This window comes from Dendropsophus ebraccatus, chromosome 1, assembly GCF_027789765.1.
Source record: "Dendropsophus ebraccatus isolate aDenEbr1 chromosome 1, aDenEbr1.pat, whole genome shotgun sequence".
NCBI classification, from domain to species: domain Eukaryota; kingdom Metazoa; phylum Chordata; class Amphibia; order Anura; family Hylidae; genus Dendropsophus; species Dendropsophus ebraccatus.
Genome location: NC_091454.1, coordinates 196,561,676 through 196,575,243, shown reverse-complemented (window position 1 = coordinate 196,575,243; position 13,568 = coordinate 196,561,676). Strand labels below are relative to the sequence as shown.

Below are 13,568 nucleotides of genomic sequence, written 5' to 3'. Positions count from 1 at the left end.
CCAAGTTACAGGATTGCTGGAAGATTTATTCTTAATTTTCAAGCAATCTGGCAGATGGGCTCTTTGGGACAACACTGACCACTGCTAGCACCATCTTTTACTTATTGCATTGTATGGGCCACTTTCTGGAAGCATGCTGTATGGTACTGTCAGCTTTTGCAGTCCCTACAGTCCTGGATCTAAACAATTCAAAGGAGAAAGCGAGCACCAACCTCATTCCCTGCGCACTGCCACTGCTTTTAAAGGAGTTATCCAGCACTACAAAAACATGGCCACTTTCATTTCCAGATTGGGTGAGGTTTCAAACTCCATTCCATTGAAATAAATGGTGCTCTATTCCAAACCACACTTGACCTGGAGATAAGGGGGAGAAGTGGTCATGTTTCTGTAGCACTGGATAACCCCTTTAAACACACCAGTGGCGAGCAGGTGGGGCTGCCAAGGTGATAGCTAGATCGGAGCCGTGGCAGAAAACCACAGCTATCACAGAGCAACTGCAGATCACCACTATCTAGATTGACGGTTTTACATGGAAGACGATGATGCATGTCAGCTGATCATTGTCTATTACACAAAGCGATTGGCCAATAGCTTTGTGTCATAGGGCCCTAAGCAATCTAATAACTGCTGTTCAGAAAAGTCAGTTTCCTTGCAGTTAGCGAACCCATTACAGAGATTGATGTAGTCTTCAGAGCCATGTTGACCTGTGCCCAATAGGATGCCATGCAAGCTTAAAATGGCCAGACCACCAATATGGCCCATTCACATAAATATGCACACTATCCATGATAGTGGTAACAGGCATGTCTGGTATACCTATGCAATGCTATGGCATTTTGGTTGACTTCTCAAGCAGATAAGCAGCAATGAGGCATTAAGAAAACCAGACCCTTTGGGTGAACCATTTGTATTTTGCCATGTTATCTTTCATACACATGACTTAAAAATGACACGAGACCAGTTTTAAAGTGAGCACCTAATACTTTATTAATGAATCTTGCTGTGATTGTATTCTTTTACCAGAACCAGACACATGGAATAGTATAAAATAAAAAATGGAGGTTAGTGTAACCCATTAGCAGTCAGTGCCTCCTCTACAGGACAAGCGTGTAAACCACCAGTTTCTCTGTACAACACTGGTATAGTGCTTATTCCTGCAGAGGACACTCCGACTGAATAGAGATACATGTTAAGCCAGGACCTCTGCAAAGCACAGCTAAGGTTTTTCTGTACTACACCTTAGCATGCCAGAGGTGACTGGAGGGGAGGTGTATCAGAACCAATAACAGCATAAAGTGTATTTAAAAAAAAATAAAATAAAAGATGTTGCCTGCAGCACAGGCTACTCTGTACTTACGCCCATGCTCGGCAACACAATAAATAAAGCAGTTAACACATCCATTTTCAAGTAAGATCCTTTGCTCTCTCCCTGCTGCTAGTCGGGTGCCTCAACTCCACACTTGGCTAGTTTCTCTGTAGCCACACCAGCCAGCTGTGGAGGGGAATTAGTTACGGCACCGGCTTGCAGAAGGTTAAATAGGAGACAGGGAGAGGTTTGTGCAGTGTGGCTGTGTAAAAAGGGGGAAAAGGTTTCTTCAAATAAACTAAGGAGCGAGTACAGGCACCAGGAGAGATATAACAGCACTAAGAGGCCACTTTATGGGGACAGATGTTCTGCTTTACAGCCACTGGAAATTACACGTGTATGGTTTTGGCAAAGTGCTGAGTCATATGCATAGGGAATTATTAAAATGCACACTAGACATGCATGGGATGTTGCAACCGACTTTTATAGTAATAGGAACTGCATCTAGGACCCAACAAGATCCATTACAGAAACTATCAGCGAGTATAAGACAGTGGCGACTATGGCAGTCTATAGAAAGCCCAGGGACAGTATACTTTGTCGAGATACAACACTTAAGGCTACCGGAAAAGAAAATGAAAGCCTTGTCTGCTATTAAGCACTGATTGACAGCGAGGAGGGTGGGGACGCTCATACATGGTACCGTCTCCACAAGAAGCAGGACATGGCACTGGAGACTACAGTGAACCAATAGAATGACAGGAAAGCTTAGTATGGGGCCTTTTCCTCCCTAGGAATCTGCAGGCTTCTCTGTATATAACGCCAGCAGGTCAGAGGAGGAAAAGCCTAACAATCAATACTCCAGCTTTTTGGGCACTTCCCAGGGGAAGCTGTCCCTACCAAAATGACCATAGGCTGCAGTCCTCTGATAAATTGGCTTCTTCAGATCCAGATCCCTGGAATATACAAGTTAGTTTGTTAATGTAGAGTATAAGGAACAAACCGGTTTATCAAATTAATATCAGCTATGGCAGGATCCTGCCCCATGGCTTCTGTACAGGGCACTTACCCTGGGGACATCCCGGTCACTATACTCACCCAAATACAGACTGCCTAGTGTAGGGTCCACCAGTGGCCCGAAACCCCTCTCAATCTTCTCATCGCGCCTACAGTGCTCAGCGCACACTGTAGGACAAGCCCTTACTGGGTTTAGACTAGCTACATCACGGACACCTTAAAACTCCTCCCTCCCACTCTTTGTAAAACAAAGCAATGCTTGCTGCCGACTTTACCTGACAATGACACCAGGGCGGAGGTCAAAGTTCTTCTTCACTATAGCCAGCAGCTCCCGCTCGCTCTTTTGGGAGGTCCCATAGTGGAAGATTGAAATGGACAGGGGATGGGCAACTCCGATTGCATAGGAAACCTGTTTAAAAGATTGAAGATCTACAGTGTGAAAACCACAGGCAAAGGGTACGGTGTAGATACCGACTAGCCAGCCTTCCATTTATACACAAACCCTTAATAAAACTCTACATACCTGAACAAGGACACGGCGGCAAAGGCCAGCCTTAACTAGAGATTTAGCCACCCAACGGGCAGCATAAGCAGCAGATCTGTCCACCTTTGTATAGTCCTTGCCAGAGAAGGCTCCACCACCATGAGCGCCCCATCCACCATAAGTATCCACAATGATCTTGCGTCCAGTTAAACCAGCATCTCCCTAGAAAAAAAAAAAAAAAAAAAAAAAGATTGCATAATTATTATATATGCCAAAGGCAACTCCTACACACCATTCGTAGATTGAAAGGAACTAAGGGCCTACTGACCTGTGGACCACCAATGACAAAGCGGCCACTGGGCTGCAGGTGGTAGATAGTATCGTCATCCAGGTACTTAGCAGGAACCACAGTCTTTACTACTTTATCCTTCAGTGCATCCCGCATCTCATCCAGGCAGATTCCCTCATCATGCTGGACAGAGACTACAATGGTGTGCACTCTGATGGGGATCACTGCTCCACGGTCCTGCATATACTGGACTGTCACCTGGAGAGTCACAGAACACTGTCAGTATGCTCCACAATGACAATCACAGGGAACAGGCACATGTCAGCAAGTTTACCTCACCTGGGTCTTAGAGTCAGGACGAAGCCAGGGCAGGGTGCCATTACGACGAAGCTCTGCCATCCTGGCATTCAATTTGTGGGCCAGCACAATGGTCAGGGGCATGCACTCCTCTGTCTCATCTGTGGCATAGCCAAACATAAGACCCTGCAAAAAAGAAAAGATTAAGCATGACAGCCATGTTTTCTGGTATCACAGCTATAAGACTTCAGACCAGTTTTTACCTGGTCCCCAGCACCAACATCCTCTTCATTCCTATCCAAGTGGACACCCTGGGCAATGTCAGGAGACTGCTGTTCAAGGGCAACAAGAACATTGCAGGTCTTGTAGTCAAAACCTAAAAAAAAATTAAATGTAAATTCCCATGTTCCCAACAAGGATTGATTGAAACCTGCTGAAGTCTGTTTTTCTTACCTTTGGAGGAATCATCATAGCCAATATGTCTGACTGTGTCCCGCACAATCTTCTGGTAGTCCACTGATGCTCTAGAGGTAATCTCGCCAGCGAGAAGAATCATCCCAGTCTTGGCCACTGTCTCTGCAGGCAAACAGAACGGCAGTCAAGTCACATCCTTGGCGCCCGTCACCTCGTAAATACAAGCGCCGCAATGCACCAACACTTACCACAGGCTACTTTAGCATCTGGGTCCTGCTTGAGATGGGCGTCCAGGACTGCATCACTGATTTGGTCACAGATTTTGTCTGTAAATAAAAAGCAGCTGATAAGGGACAAAGTATAAGAGGCAGAGGATATCACTAAGTAAGAAGTCAGCTCTCAAGTATAAAGACTCTAAGCAGCCAGTCTGCAAAGCAGGTGGTCTCACTTTAACTACCCCTTTAAGCATGGGGACCCAAAGTCACTGACCTTTTGGTACTGTATGTAATTTGGAACGCGAGGAGCAGATGTCCCCTCCATATAAGGAGACGTCACCCACCACCTGCTCCCCCCATAGAGCCGAGGGAGTCGCGTTACAAACCCTGTGCGCTCTCAGTCATACGCTACACACTGATTTTACTTCATCTATTGTTCCCTGTTATCAGCTGGGGAAAGGATTTATAATCCTTGTTCTGGAATGATCCATCCCCCAGATGGACGCAATATCCCCAGCCAGTAATGACACTACAGCTGCCTTACACACCATGTACTATCCCCAGTCATGATAAACATTGCGCAATGCAATCTCAGTCATGACGCCACTCGTCTGTTTACTTTCCAAGGAAACTACCGCTGGCAAACAGAGCCAGGAACTGATCCAAGTAGTATAAGGCTGGGCTCTGCCCGCTGAAATGCAGAGACCCAACGTTATTGCCCAATATAGAACGTAAAGGCAAATACACAAACACAGCAATCCTAAGAGTGCAGCTGTCCAGAAACCTGATAGCCGCTGTGTCGCCATTGGGCCATCCCCTCGCACACCCACCAGGATGACGCACAAGGATACATGACTGGTGCTATGATGGCCGCTCTGCTCTATACATATACCTGGAGGCTGCGCTAGAGTCACTAATCAGCGGCCGATTTATTCAGCCTTGAACTGGAACTACTAAGGGACCACAACCTTTTTATCCCCTAAAATTAGCAAATTGATGACTGATCTGCTACAAATTCTCAGGATCTTAGTGTAGATTTGTTCACTTCTACTTAAAGGGGGAGGTATAACCCTAAGTGTCTATCACTGGCATCTCGCTTCCTGTGCGGTCACATGACCACTATGGCACCCTGCCAATCTGAGTGACTTTATCAGGCGCCATGCCCCTCCTTAGTTATACCGCCACTTTCTACGCAGTAAGCTAAGGTCGGAGTCCTACTGTAACCTATCCCGTTATGTCATACCTACAGTGCAGCCAGGTACCAGGCCCAGTATATACTTTGTAGGATGTATATTTAACCCTTACACTTTCAGCTCATATGTGGGATCTTTACCAAGTCTTGAAAAAAATCCCCCACAATGAGACAAAGGGTTAATAAAGAGATTCCTTACTATACTGATTACAGGACTACAACTCCCAGCATGCTCCATCAGCCAAGTGCTAATAATAAATGCTGGGACTTGTAGTTTTATCAACCGGCTTGAGGCAGTTACCGTATAACCTGGTGTAGGTGGGCACTGTCATGAGGTGTCAGGTTACAGCTATGGAGATGAGAGCACATGGTGTACAGCGTGACCACCTCAGTTACATCAGCTCCAGACAATGGCGACCAGGAAGCTCGGCCGCTCGCCCAGGTGGCTCCAGCACAGCAGGAGGGGGGAGAGAGAGACAGCCCAGGAGTGGCCGCCGCGGACCACGTGCTCTCAGCTGCATTGCGGCGGGCGCGCGCCCAGGCAGTACAGAGCGCCGCTCAGACTCCGCTCTTGCCGTAACGTTTCTCAACCAACTTTATCAATCGATGACAATAAAAATATATACAATAATTAGACCGAACAAGCGATGACGTCACCCCAAGTGCCCTTGCAGGCATCACCTTCTATATACACACTCACCAGGGTGTCCTTCCCCGACCGACTCTGATGTGAAGAGAAAGCTGCCCTCGTCGATGAGAGAGTCGTGGAATCCGTTGAGCAGCTGTCCGTTCATGCCTGCGGTTTAGGCTACTATCGGGTGGGTACAGAGCTTCTATAGTCTTGGTCCTCGCTGGTTGGAATGCAGGAATGGCGCCAGGTACAGAGGCTTTTATAGCTTCCCAGCGCTTACGTCACGCATCCCGCGCGACGCCTTTCGGCCATTCCCCGGCCCCCTTTTTACATGACGTCGCCGCTGGTGAGAGTGGGCCGAGCCAAGTGGGTTATACCACTATGTACATGGTGGGGGGGGAGACCCTGAATAGCAGCGCTTATGAGAGAAAACTGAGCATGGTAATGAGGGATTGTTTCAGAGATTTAGTGTCGGTAGCTGCTGATTATACGGTTTAAAATGTTTATAGCTGTCTTATTTTATGTTTATAGCTGTCTGTGTATTGGTACGGTCCCGGTATCTTGAGGTTACAGCTAGGGGGAGGAGCCTAGTCAGTCTGTCCTGAGGCGGGGAGGAGGCTGGAGCTCTTTATGATCATCCCTGACTAGAGAGCAAGAGAGCAATGGACAGTAATAACCTAGAGAGGGCTCTGTAGATATATATATAAATATATATATATATTTATTTATAAATATATATAAATAGTATAGGATATGGGAAATACACTAGTGCACATTCCCTTCGCCATGAAACATCAACATTGTGACAGGAATAATAAAATATTATCCAAATAAACCCCCCAGTGCTACAGTATGGATGCAACATAAAGAGAATATACACTATAAGCGATATCATTTCTATAATGCACATGTTAGGCTGGGTTCATACTGTGCTTTTATGTTGCATTTTTGAGATGAGGTTTTGTTTTTTTTTCCTGGTTGGGAGATGCATGTTAAAAGCACAAAAACACCACAGTGTGAACACAGCCTGGTGGGTGACATAGTTACATTAGCATCATGTAGAAGGTCAGCTGGATAGTTGTATGGAGCCGTTAATAATCAGTGATGGACTTATACTTAGATTTGGCTGATGCCTTGCATTGTCTTGGTTTATCGGCAATAGTGAAACGTATAGGGGGTGCCCCCTATGGTGCAGGTTCAGCTTGTGTCCCCCCTCATATTGTAGGACAGGAGAGACATGCAGCATTAGCCTCTGGCTGCAGGGGCGTAGCTAAAGGCTGATGGGCCCTGGTGCAAAATGTTAGCTTGGGCCCCCCATCTCACCCGATCAGGCAAAGTCCTATCTAACGTTATATCCAATTACTTCTAATGCACTGTCTCCACCTCATGTACTGCACTACTGCCCCCTATAATTAATGGACTGTACTGTGTCATTGTCTAATCATTGTATTCCAATCTTTGACTCTCCAGCTGAAAAACTACAACTCTCATCATGAACTGCCAGCTGGATATGATGGGGGTTGTAGTGCTGCAACCTGAAGAGCCAAATGCTGCAAAACTCCCATAATAAACTGTCAGCAGGGCACGATGAAGTTTGAACTTCTGCAACCTGGAGAAGTCACCTGATATCACCTGCAGTCCTATGTAACACCACAGATAACAGTGATATCTGAGTACAGATAATGTAGTAGTCACCTGCAGTCCTATGTAACACCACAGACAACACAGTAATATCTGAGTACAGATAATGTAGTAGTCACCTGCAGTCCTATGTAACACCACAGATAACACAGTGATATCCCTCTGAGTACAGATAATGTAGTAGATGTCACCCGCAGTCCTATGTAACACCACAGATAACAGTGATATCTCTGAGTACAGATAATGCAGTAGATGTCCCCTGCAGTCCTATGTAACACCACAGATAACACAGTGATATCTCTGAGTACAGATAATGTAGTAGTCACCTGCAGTCCTATGTAACGCCACAGACAACACAGTGATATCTCTGAGTACAGATAATGTAGATATAGACCCCCTGTGTAGCCCCCCCATAGTATAGACCCCCTGTGTAGCCCCCCCCCCACAGTATAGACCCCCTGTGTAACACTCTCATAGTACAGACCCCCTGTGTAGCCCCCCCCCCCACAGTATAGACCCCCTGTGTAACCCTCTCATAGTATAGACCCCCTGTGTAGCCCCCCTCCCATAGTATAGACCCCTTGTGCAGCCCCCCTCATAGTATAGACCCCTTGTGCAGCCCCCCCAATATAGACCCCTTGTGCAGCCCCCCCCAGTATAGACCCCCTTGTGCAGCCCCCCAGTATAGACCCCTTGTGCAGCCCCCCCAGTATAGACCCCTTGTGCAGCCAAGCCCCCGCCCCCCAGTATAGACCCCTTGTGCAGCCCCCCCAGTATAGACCCCTTGTGCAGCCCCCCCCAGTATAGACCCCTTGTGCAGCCCCCCCAGTATAGACCCCTTGTGCAGCCCCCCCCAGTATAGATCCCTTGTGCAGCCCCCCCAGTAAAGACCCCTTGTGCAGCCCCCCCAGTATAGACCCCTTGTGCAGCCCTCCGCCAGTATAGACCGCTTGTGCAGCCCCCCCCAGTATAGACCCCTTGTGCAGCCCCCCCCAGTATAGACCCCTTGTGCAGCCCCCCCCCCAAGAATAGACCCCTTGTGCAGCCCCCCCAGTATAGACCCCTTGTGCAGCCCCCCCAGTATAGACCCCTTGTGCAGCCCCCCCCCCCAGTATAGACCCCTTCTTCAGCCAAGCCCCCGCCCCCCAGTATAGACCCCTTGTGCAGCCCCCCACATCGCAACATTTATGTAAAAAATGAAAAAGGAAAAAAAAATAATAATAAACTCACCTCACCTGGATCCTTGATCTCCCTCAGGCCTGGCAGCCTCTCTTTAGTTCAGTGAGCTTCCGGGATGCCCCGGCCGGAAGCTTACTGATGCAGGACCGCGGCGCCCGGATTTCTCCTCTCTGATAACGTCACATGTCAGCTGCCGAGGAAGAGGAGAAGTCCCGGCGCCGCGGTCCTGCATCATTGAGCTTCCGGCCAGGGCCTGCATCCCGGAAGCTCACTGAACTGAAAGAGGTCCGGCGGCCGCGGCTATTTAACTGCACGGGGGGGACCGCATATGCCCCCCGGCCCAGCCCGCCCCTGCCGCGCCCCCCCCCCCCGGATTGGGGGAGCACAGGAGGAAGTGGCAAGGGGGGCCGTGCGGGCCCCCCGAGCGTAGGGGCCCGGTCACCATGGCGGCCCCTGCGACCCCTATAGCTACGCCACTGTCTGGCTGGTGACCTTCTAAGGATCTGGGGACTTTATGTTTACACAATAAATCCCTGGCATATATTGGGAGTTTTCCCTGATACCCAACCTGTGTTAGAACTACAACACTCCTGCCTGGACAGCCTTCCTTAAAGGGGAACTATCAGCAGGTTAGACAAATCTAACCTGCTGATAGCCCCCTATTGAGCAGGAGATGCCGAGGATGAAGGTATGCCACTTACCTTCCTCCTCGGCACCGTGCCCCTGTTGTTAGTCACTTACTCGGTCTGGTAAGATTGTTAGGAGCACTGCCCCCATAGCATCGATCCGGCTGTCCCACTCCATTGATTATCATTGGAAGGGGGCAGATTGGCGCTATGGGGGTGGGGAAGTGCTCTTAAAGGTCTTACCGAAACATGGAGTAAATGACTAAGTGCATGAGAACATCACCGAGGATGAAGGTAAGACACATATCTTCACCCTCAGTGTCTCCTGCACAATAGGGAGGTATCTCTAACCTGCTAATAGTTCCCCTTTAATGCAGGCCCAATGCACAACATGGCAGCCTTAGCGTTCTCTGGGCTCATACTGTCCCACCATGCTCTTCATGTGACATTATAGTAGTACCTAAGGATATGTATTATGGATCTCTATATGCTTTCAGCAATACACCATTCATGAGGCAAGTTGAGGTTCTCACCTCAGGCAGCATTCCCCCAGGAAGGCCACCACACTGGGAGCCCTTAGACTCCATTGTTAGAGATGAACACCGCTGAGGATTTGACACTGTAGTATTTTTCTGACCCACGTATATATATATATATATATATATATATATATATATATTTTGTCTATCACCATAAAGATTTGGCAGCTAAGGGTTACTTTCGTCTCCAATCCTCCTCTCCATTAACGTGCACGTTTTGCTTAGGATGTGCATGTTATATTTATGGAGGGAGGAGGAGCGAGCGGCTGCTGGAAATCTCCAGCTCTTACAGTAGGAAATGTAATGGCTGATGGTTCATTTTGTTGCATTAACCCTGTATCTAAATACCCCGGGCAAGGGCACGTGCCCCGCATAACCCCCCCTAGCAATGCTACTGTAAGCAAAAAAGCAAAATGCTGAAAATCTAGTATCTATAGGCAGCTTTATTCCTTTCTTCACTAAATCACCAGTGCTCTGCTCATCTATATGGGATTTGCTGTTCTGCAGCGACTGTGCACGGACCTGGAGTCGAGAATGTTCTCTATGATGACCCAGTACAGATCCCGGGGCCGTGCGCTGTACCTTTATGTAGACTCTAGAGAGATTACTATGTGTTTCCAAGAGCACCAGAATCTAGGAACATGATCGGCCTAGGAGGATTAGCCCAGATTATACCATGAAAATGCAATTGTCCTGAGAGACGTACTGGAAGAATCACATTGTGCTCTACTGCGGCCCATAAGATTTATAAACCTATAACGGCCATCTTCATGGATTCATCATGTTCGGCAGATCTCATGTAGGTTACACCAGCAGTGGGCCTGTGTCGGGAGAGGTGTTCGGTTGCTCCCTCCTCCTTTCTCTGCAGATTTTCCTTCCGCAGAATCATTGCTGATGAAACAAAGAGCAGGCACGTGGAACCTGAGCAGCTACAGAGAGAACCGAGAGCCATGACACTGCACACACAGCATGCTAACCTTATACATGGTTCATTCACACATAACAGCGGTGACCCACTGGACCATTATAAATTGTAATCATGTTCATTTTAATAGTTAATTGTTATGCGTAAACTGTTAGGGTCTTGTTTTTTGCAGCTAATACAACATTAATTTCATCTGAGAATGCATATTTACAACTGAAGCTATCCAGGGGGGGGGGGGGGGGGGGGGGTAATATTCCAATACTGTACTACTAGTCAGGGGTGTAGTTAGGATTTATGGGGCCCCATAGCAAAAACCTGTATAGGGCCCCATTAATCCTGGAGAGCCCCCCCCCCCCCCCCCCCCACACACACACACGCATACATACGACCTAGCACAAAATAATAATGAAATTGCAAACTTGCTTTATATCACATCTACTGTTAATTTAGGGCCCTATTACACGGAACGATAATCGGCCGAATCAGCCCTATCCATCGACGATCCGACAACGATCAGCCGATGACAGTGATCATCGGCTGATCATTGATATAGGTTTGGACGTATAATTGTTAGGCGCCAACCGCGCATTGCTAGGTATAATGGCCGTGCGCGTCCTGCGGCTTTCAAACTCTATACATTACCTATCCATGCTGCGGGGCTCCTCTTGCGGTCTTCTTCTCACCGGGTCCCGCACTCTGCAGCTTCAGAGCGGCCTATCTGTGCTGAAAGGCCGCTCAGCCAATCACTGGCTCTGGAGCTGCAGCGCGCAGGACTCGGGGAGAAGCAGACAGCAAGAGGAGCCCGCAGCATGGACAGGTAATGTATAGAGTTTAAGCAAGGGCTGCAAGGACATCGGTAATGATGTCCATGAAGTCCTTGTTAAGCGATTATCGTGCTGTGTAATAGGCCTAGTAAACGAGCGCCGATAGCAGATCGGCGCTGTTTACAGTTATTATCGGGCCCCCCCCCCATTGGCCTGTGTAATAGGATCCTTACATTTGGAAAGTTAGAACAACAGCAACACTGTAAGGCAAAGCTTTGGTTGTCCAGGCATGATGGGAATTGTAGTTTTGCAACAGCTGGAGGGTCCCCCATCCCAGATCTATAGTGTCTGGGGGCAACTCTGTGGAGAGCGAAATGAGCTAGGAAAAGTTAGTAGGGTTAGGCGGACTTACGGCCCTATTCCACGGAACGATTATCGTCCGTATTCGGCCATTATCGGCCGCTACGGACGATAATCATCCCGTGGAATAGAGTGCAACGATCAGCCGACATCGTTTATGTCGGCTGATCGTTGCAGTCGCTTGTTTTTCAACATGTTGAAAAACAAGCGACTGATATAGCAGCGATCTGCTGCCGTCGCTCCGTTGAATAGGAGCATCGGCAGCAGACGCTGCTATATCCTATGGGCTGCCCGGACGATCAGCGATCACCCCGGCAACCCCCCCCGCAGCTCCCCGCCGCCCTCTCCCGCACTCACTTAGAGTTCGATTGCTCCTTGTTCCCCGCTCGCTGTCGCCGCTATTCAGCGCGGCGGCAGCGAGCGGGGAACGAGGAGCAAACGAGCGCTGAGAGCGCTCGTTTGCTCCTCTAACGACCCGTGGAATAGGGGCATTAGGGTCCTTATACACTGAGCGATTTTTAACGATTAACGACTAACGATAAACGATCGCAAACGAGATTGTTTATCGTTAACCTGAAATCATTCACCATATTACACAGAAAGATAATCATTAGTTACGGTCGTAACTATGATTGTTTTTGCGATCTTTATTATGATCATTTATTCCGTCTGATCCCAGAAAAACAACAAACAAAGTGCAATTACACTAAACGATTAGTGAAAAAATGCGGAACTTGAGCAAACGAACGTGGAATTACAGCAAACGATTAAAGATAATTTTAGATTCAGATCTATATCAACAATCAACGACACACAAACGATTTTTCGATCGTTGCCTGCAATTACACAGAACGATTATCGTTTAAATTCGAACAATTTTACAATTTTTCGCACGATAATCGTTCCGTGTAATAGGGCCCTTAGTTTTTAGCCAGTGTTCACTTTCTTTGAGTTTGCTCCAAACTGAACTTTTTGCTGTTTGGTGCTAAGGTAAAGGGGCTCATATATGTGACTACGGCAAAGTCTGGTAGTGTTGCTTATTTAGCTTTGGTTATACCGCTCCCTCTTCCTTATTTTTACTTACACAGTTTTCTTTTTTGGTTGCTGTGTGCTCGCATGCTGACGAGCTTGAACATGATATATTTTATTTAGAAACTACCCAATCGGTGCTGGACAGACTAGTTAATGCTTTTCTATTTGTTTGGTTCATTGTTCTGTTATGATGGTTACATTATACACTTCCGTATCCGTATAACTTACGAGATGCTTTATCCTGCACAAAAGCCGTCTTCAGGGATTTTCTGCAATGTTAGTCACAGTCGTGGACAGTACCTATTGTACAATGCAATTATATTTTGTACTGTTATACAAATACATGTTGGTACTTCATTTGAACACTTGAAATGTATAATTACAGTAATGTGATGTGCGGCTATTACACCGCTGATAATGTCTTTTCCGCTTGTAAAACCAATAAAACATGTTGTTGTTTTTTTGTTTGTTTTTTAAAAAGGGGGCTCAAAGGCTGTAGCTCTGGGCTTAGTTTTTGGTTATACCAGAAGGGGCTTCAGGTGTAAGCACCACATTAATCTTAATCCAATGTAGTGACCCTGGGGGGGGGGCACTTGTATAAAGTCATGATACAGTAAGGGTAATGTGGTGGCCCATGTATTACCTCTGAGCCCCTTA

General features: G+C 47.5%; 1 protein-coding gene across 1 annotated transcript; it reads right to left on the bottom strand.

Annotated features, from left to right (window-relative positions):
- Positions 1-961: 961 nt before the first annotated feature.
- On the bottom strand, positions 962-6,090 carry MAT2A (methionine adenosyltransferase 2A). Its single transcript, XM_069943692.1, has 9 exons — positions 5,915-6,090; positions 4,056-4,133; positions 3,847-3,969; positions 3,657-3,769; positions 3,436-3,579; positions 3,136-3,354; positions 2,847-3,029; positions 2,599-2,732; positions 962-2,262 (listed from the first exon to the last, which is right to left on the bottom strand). The coding sequence occupies exons 1-9, from the start codon at positions 6,006-6,008 to the stop codon at positions 2,160-2,162; spliced, it is 1,191 nt and encodes a 396-aa protein (XP_069799793.1). The 5' UTR covers positions 6,009-6,090; the 3' UTR covers positions 962-2,159.
- Between the last annotated feature and the right edge of the window lie 7,478 nt (positions 6,091-13,568).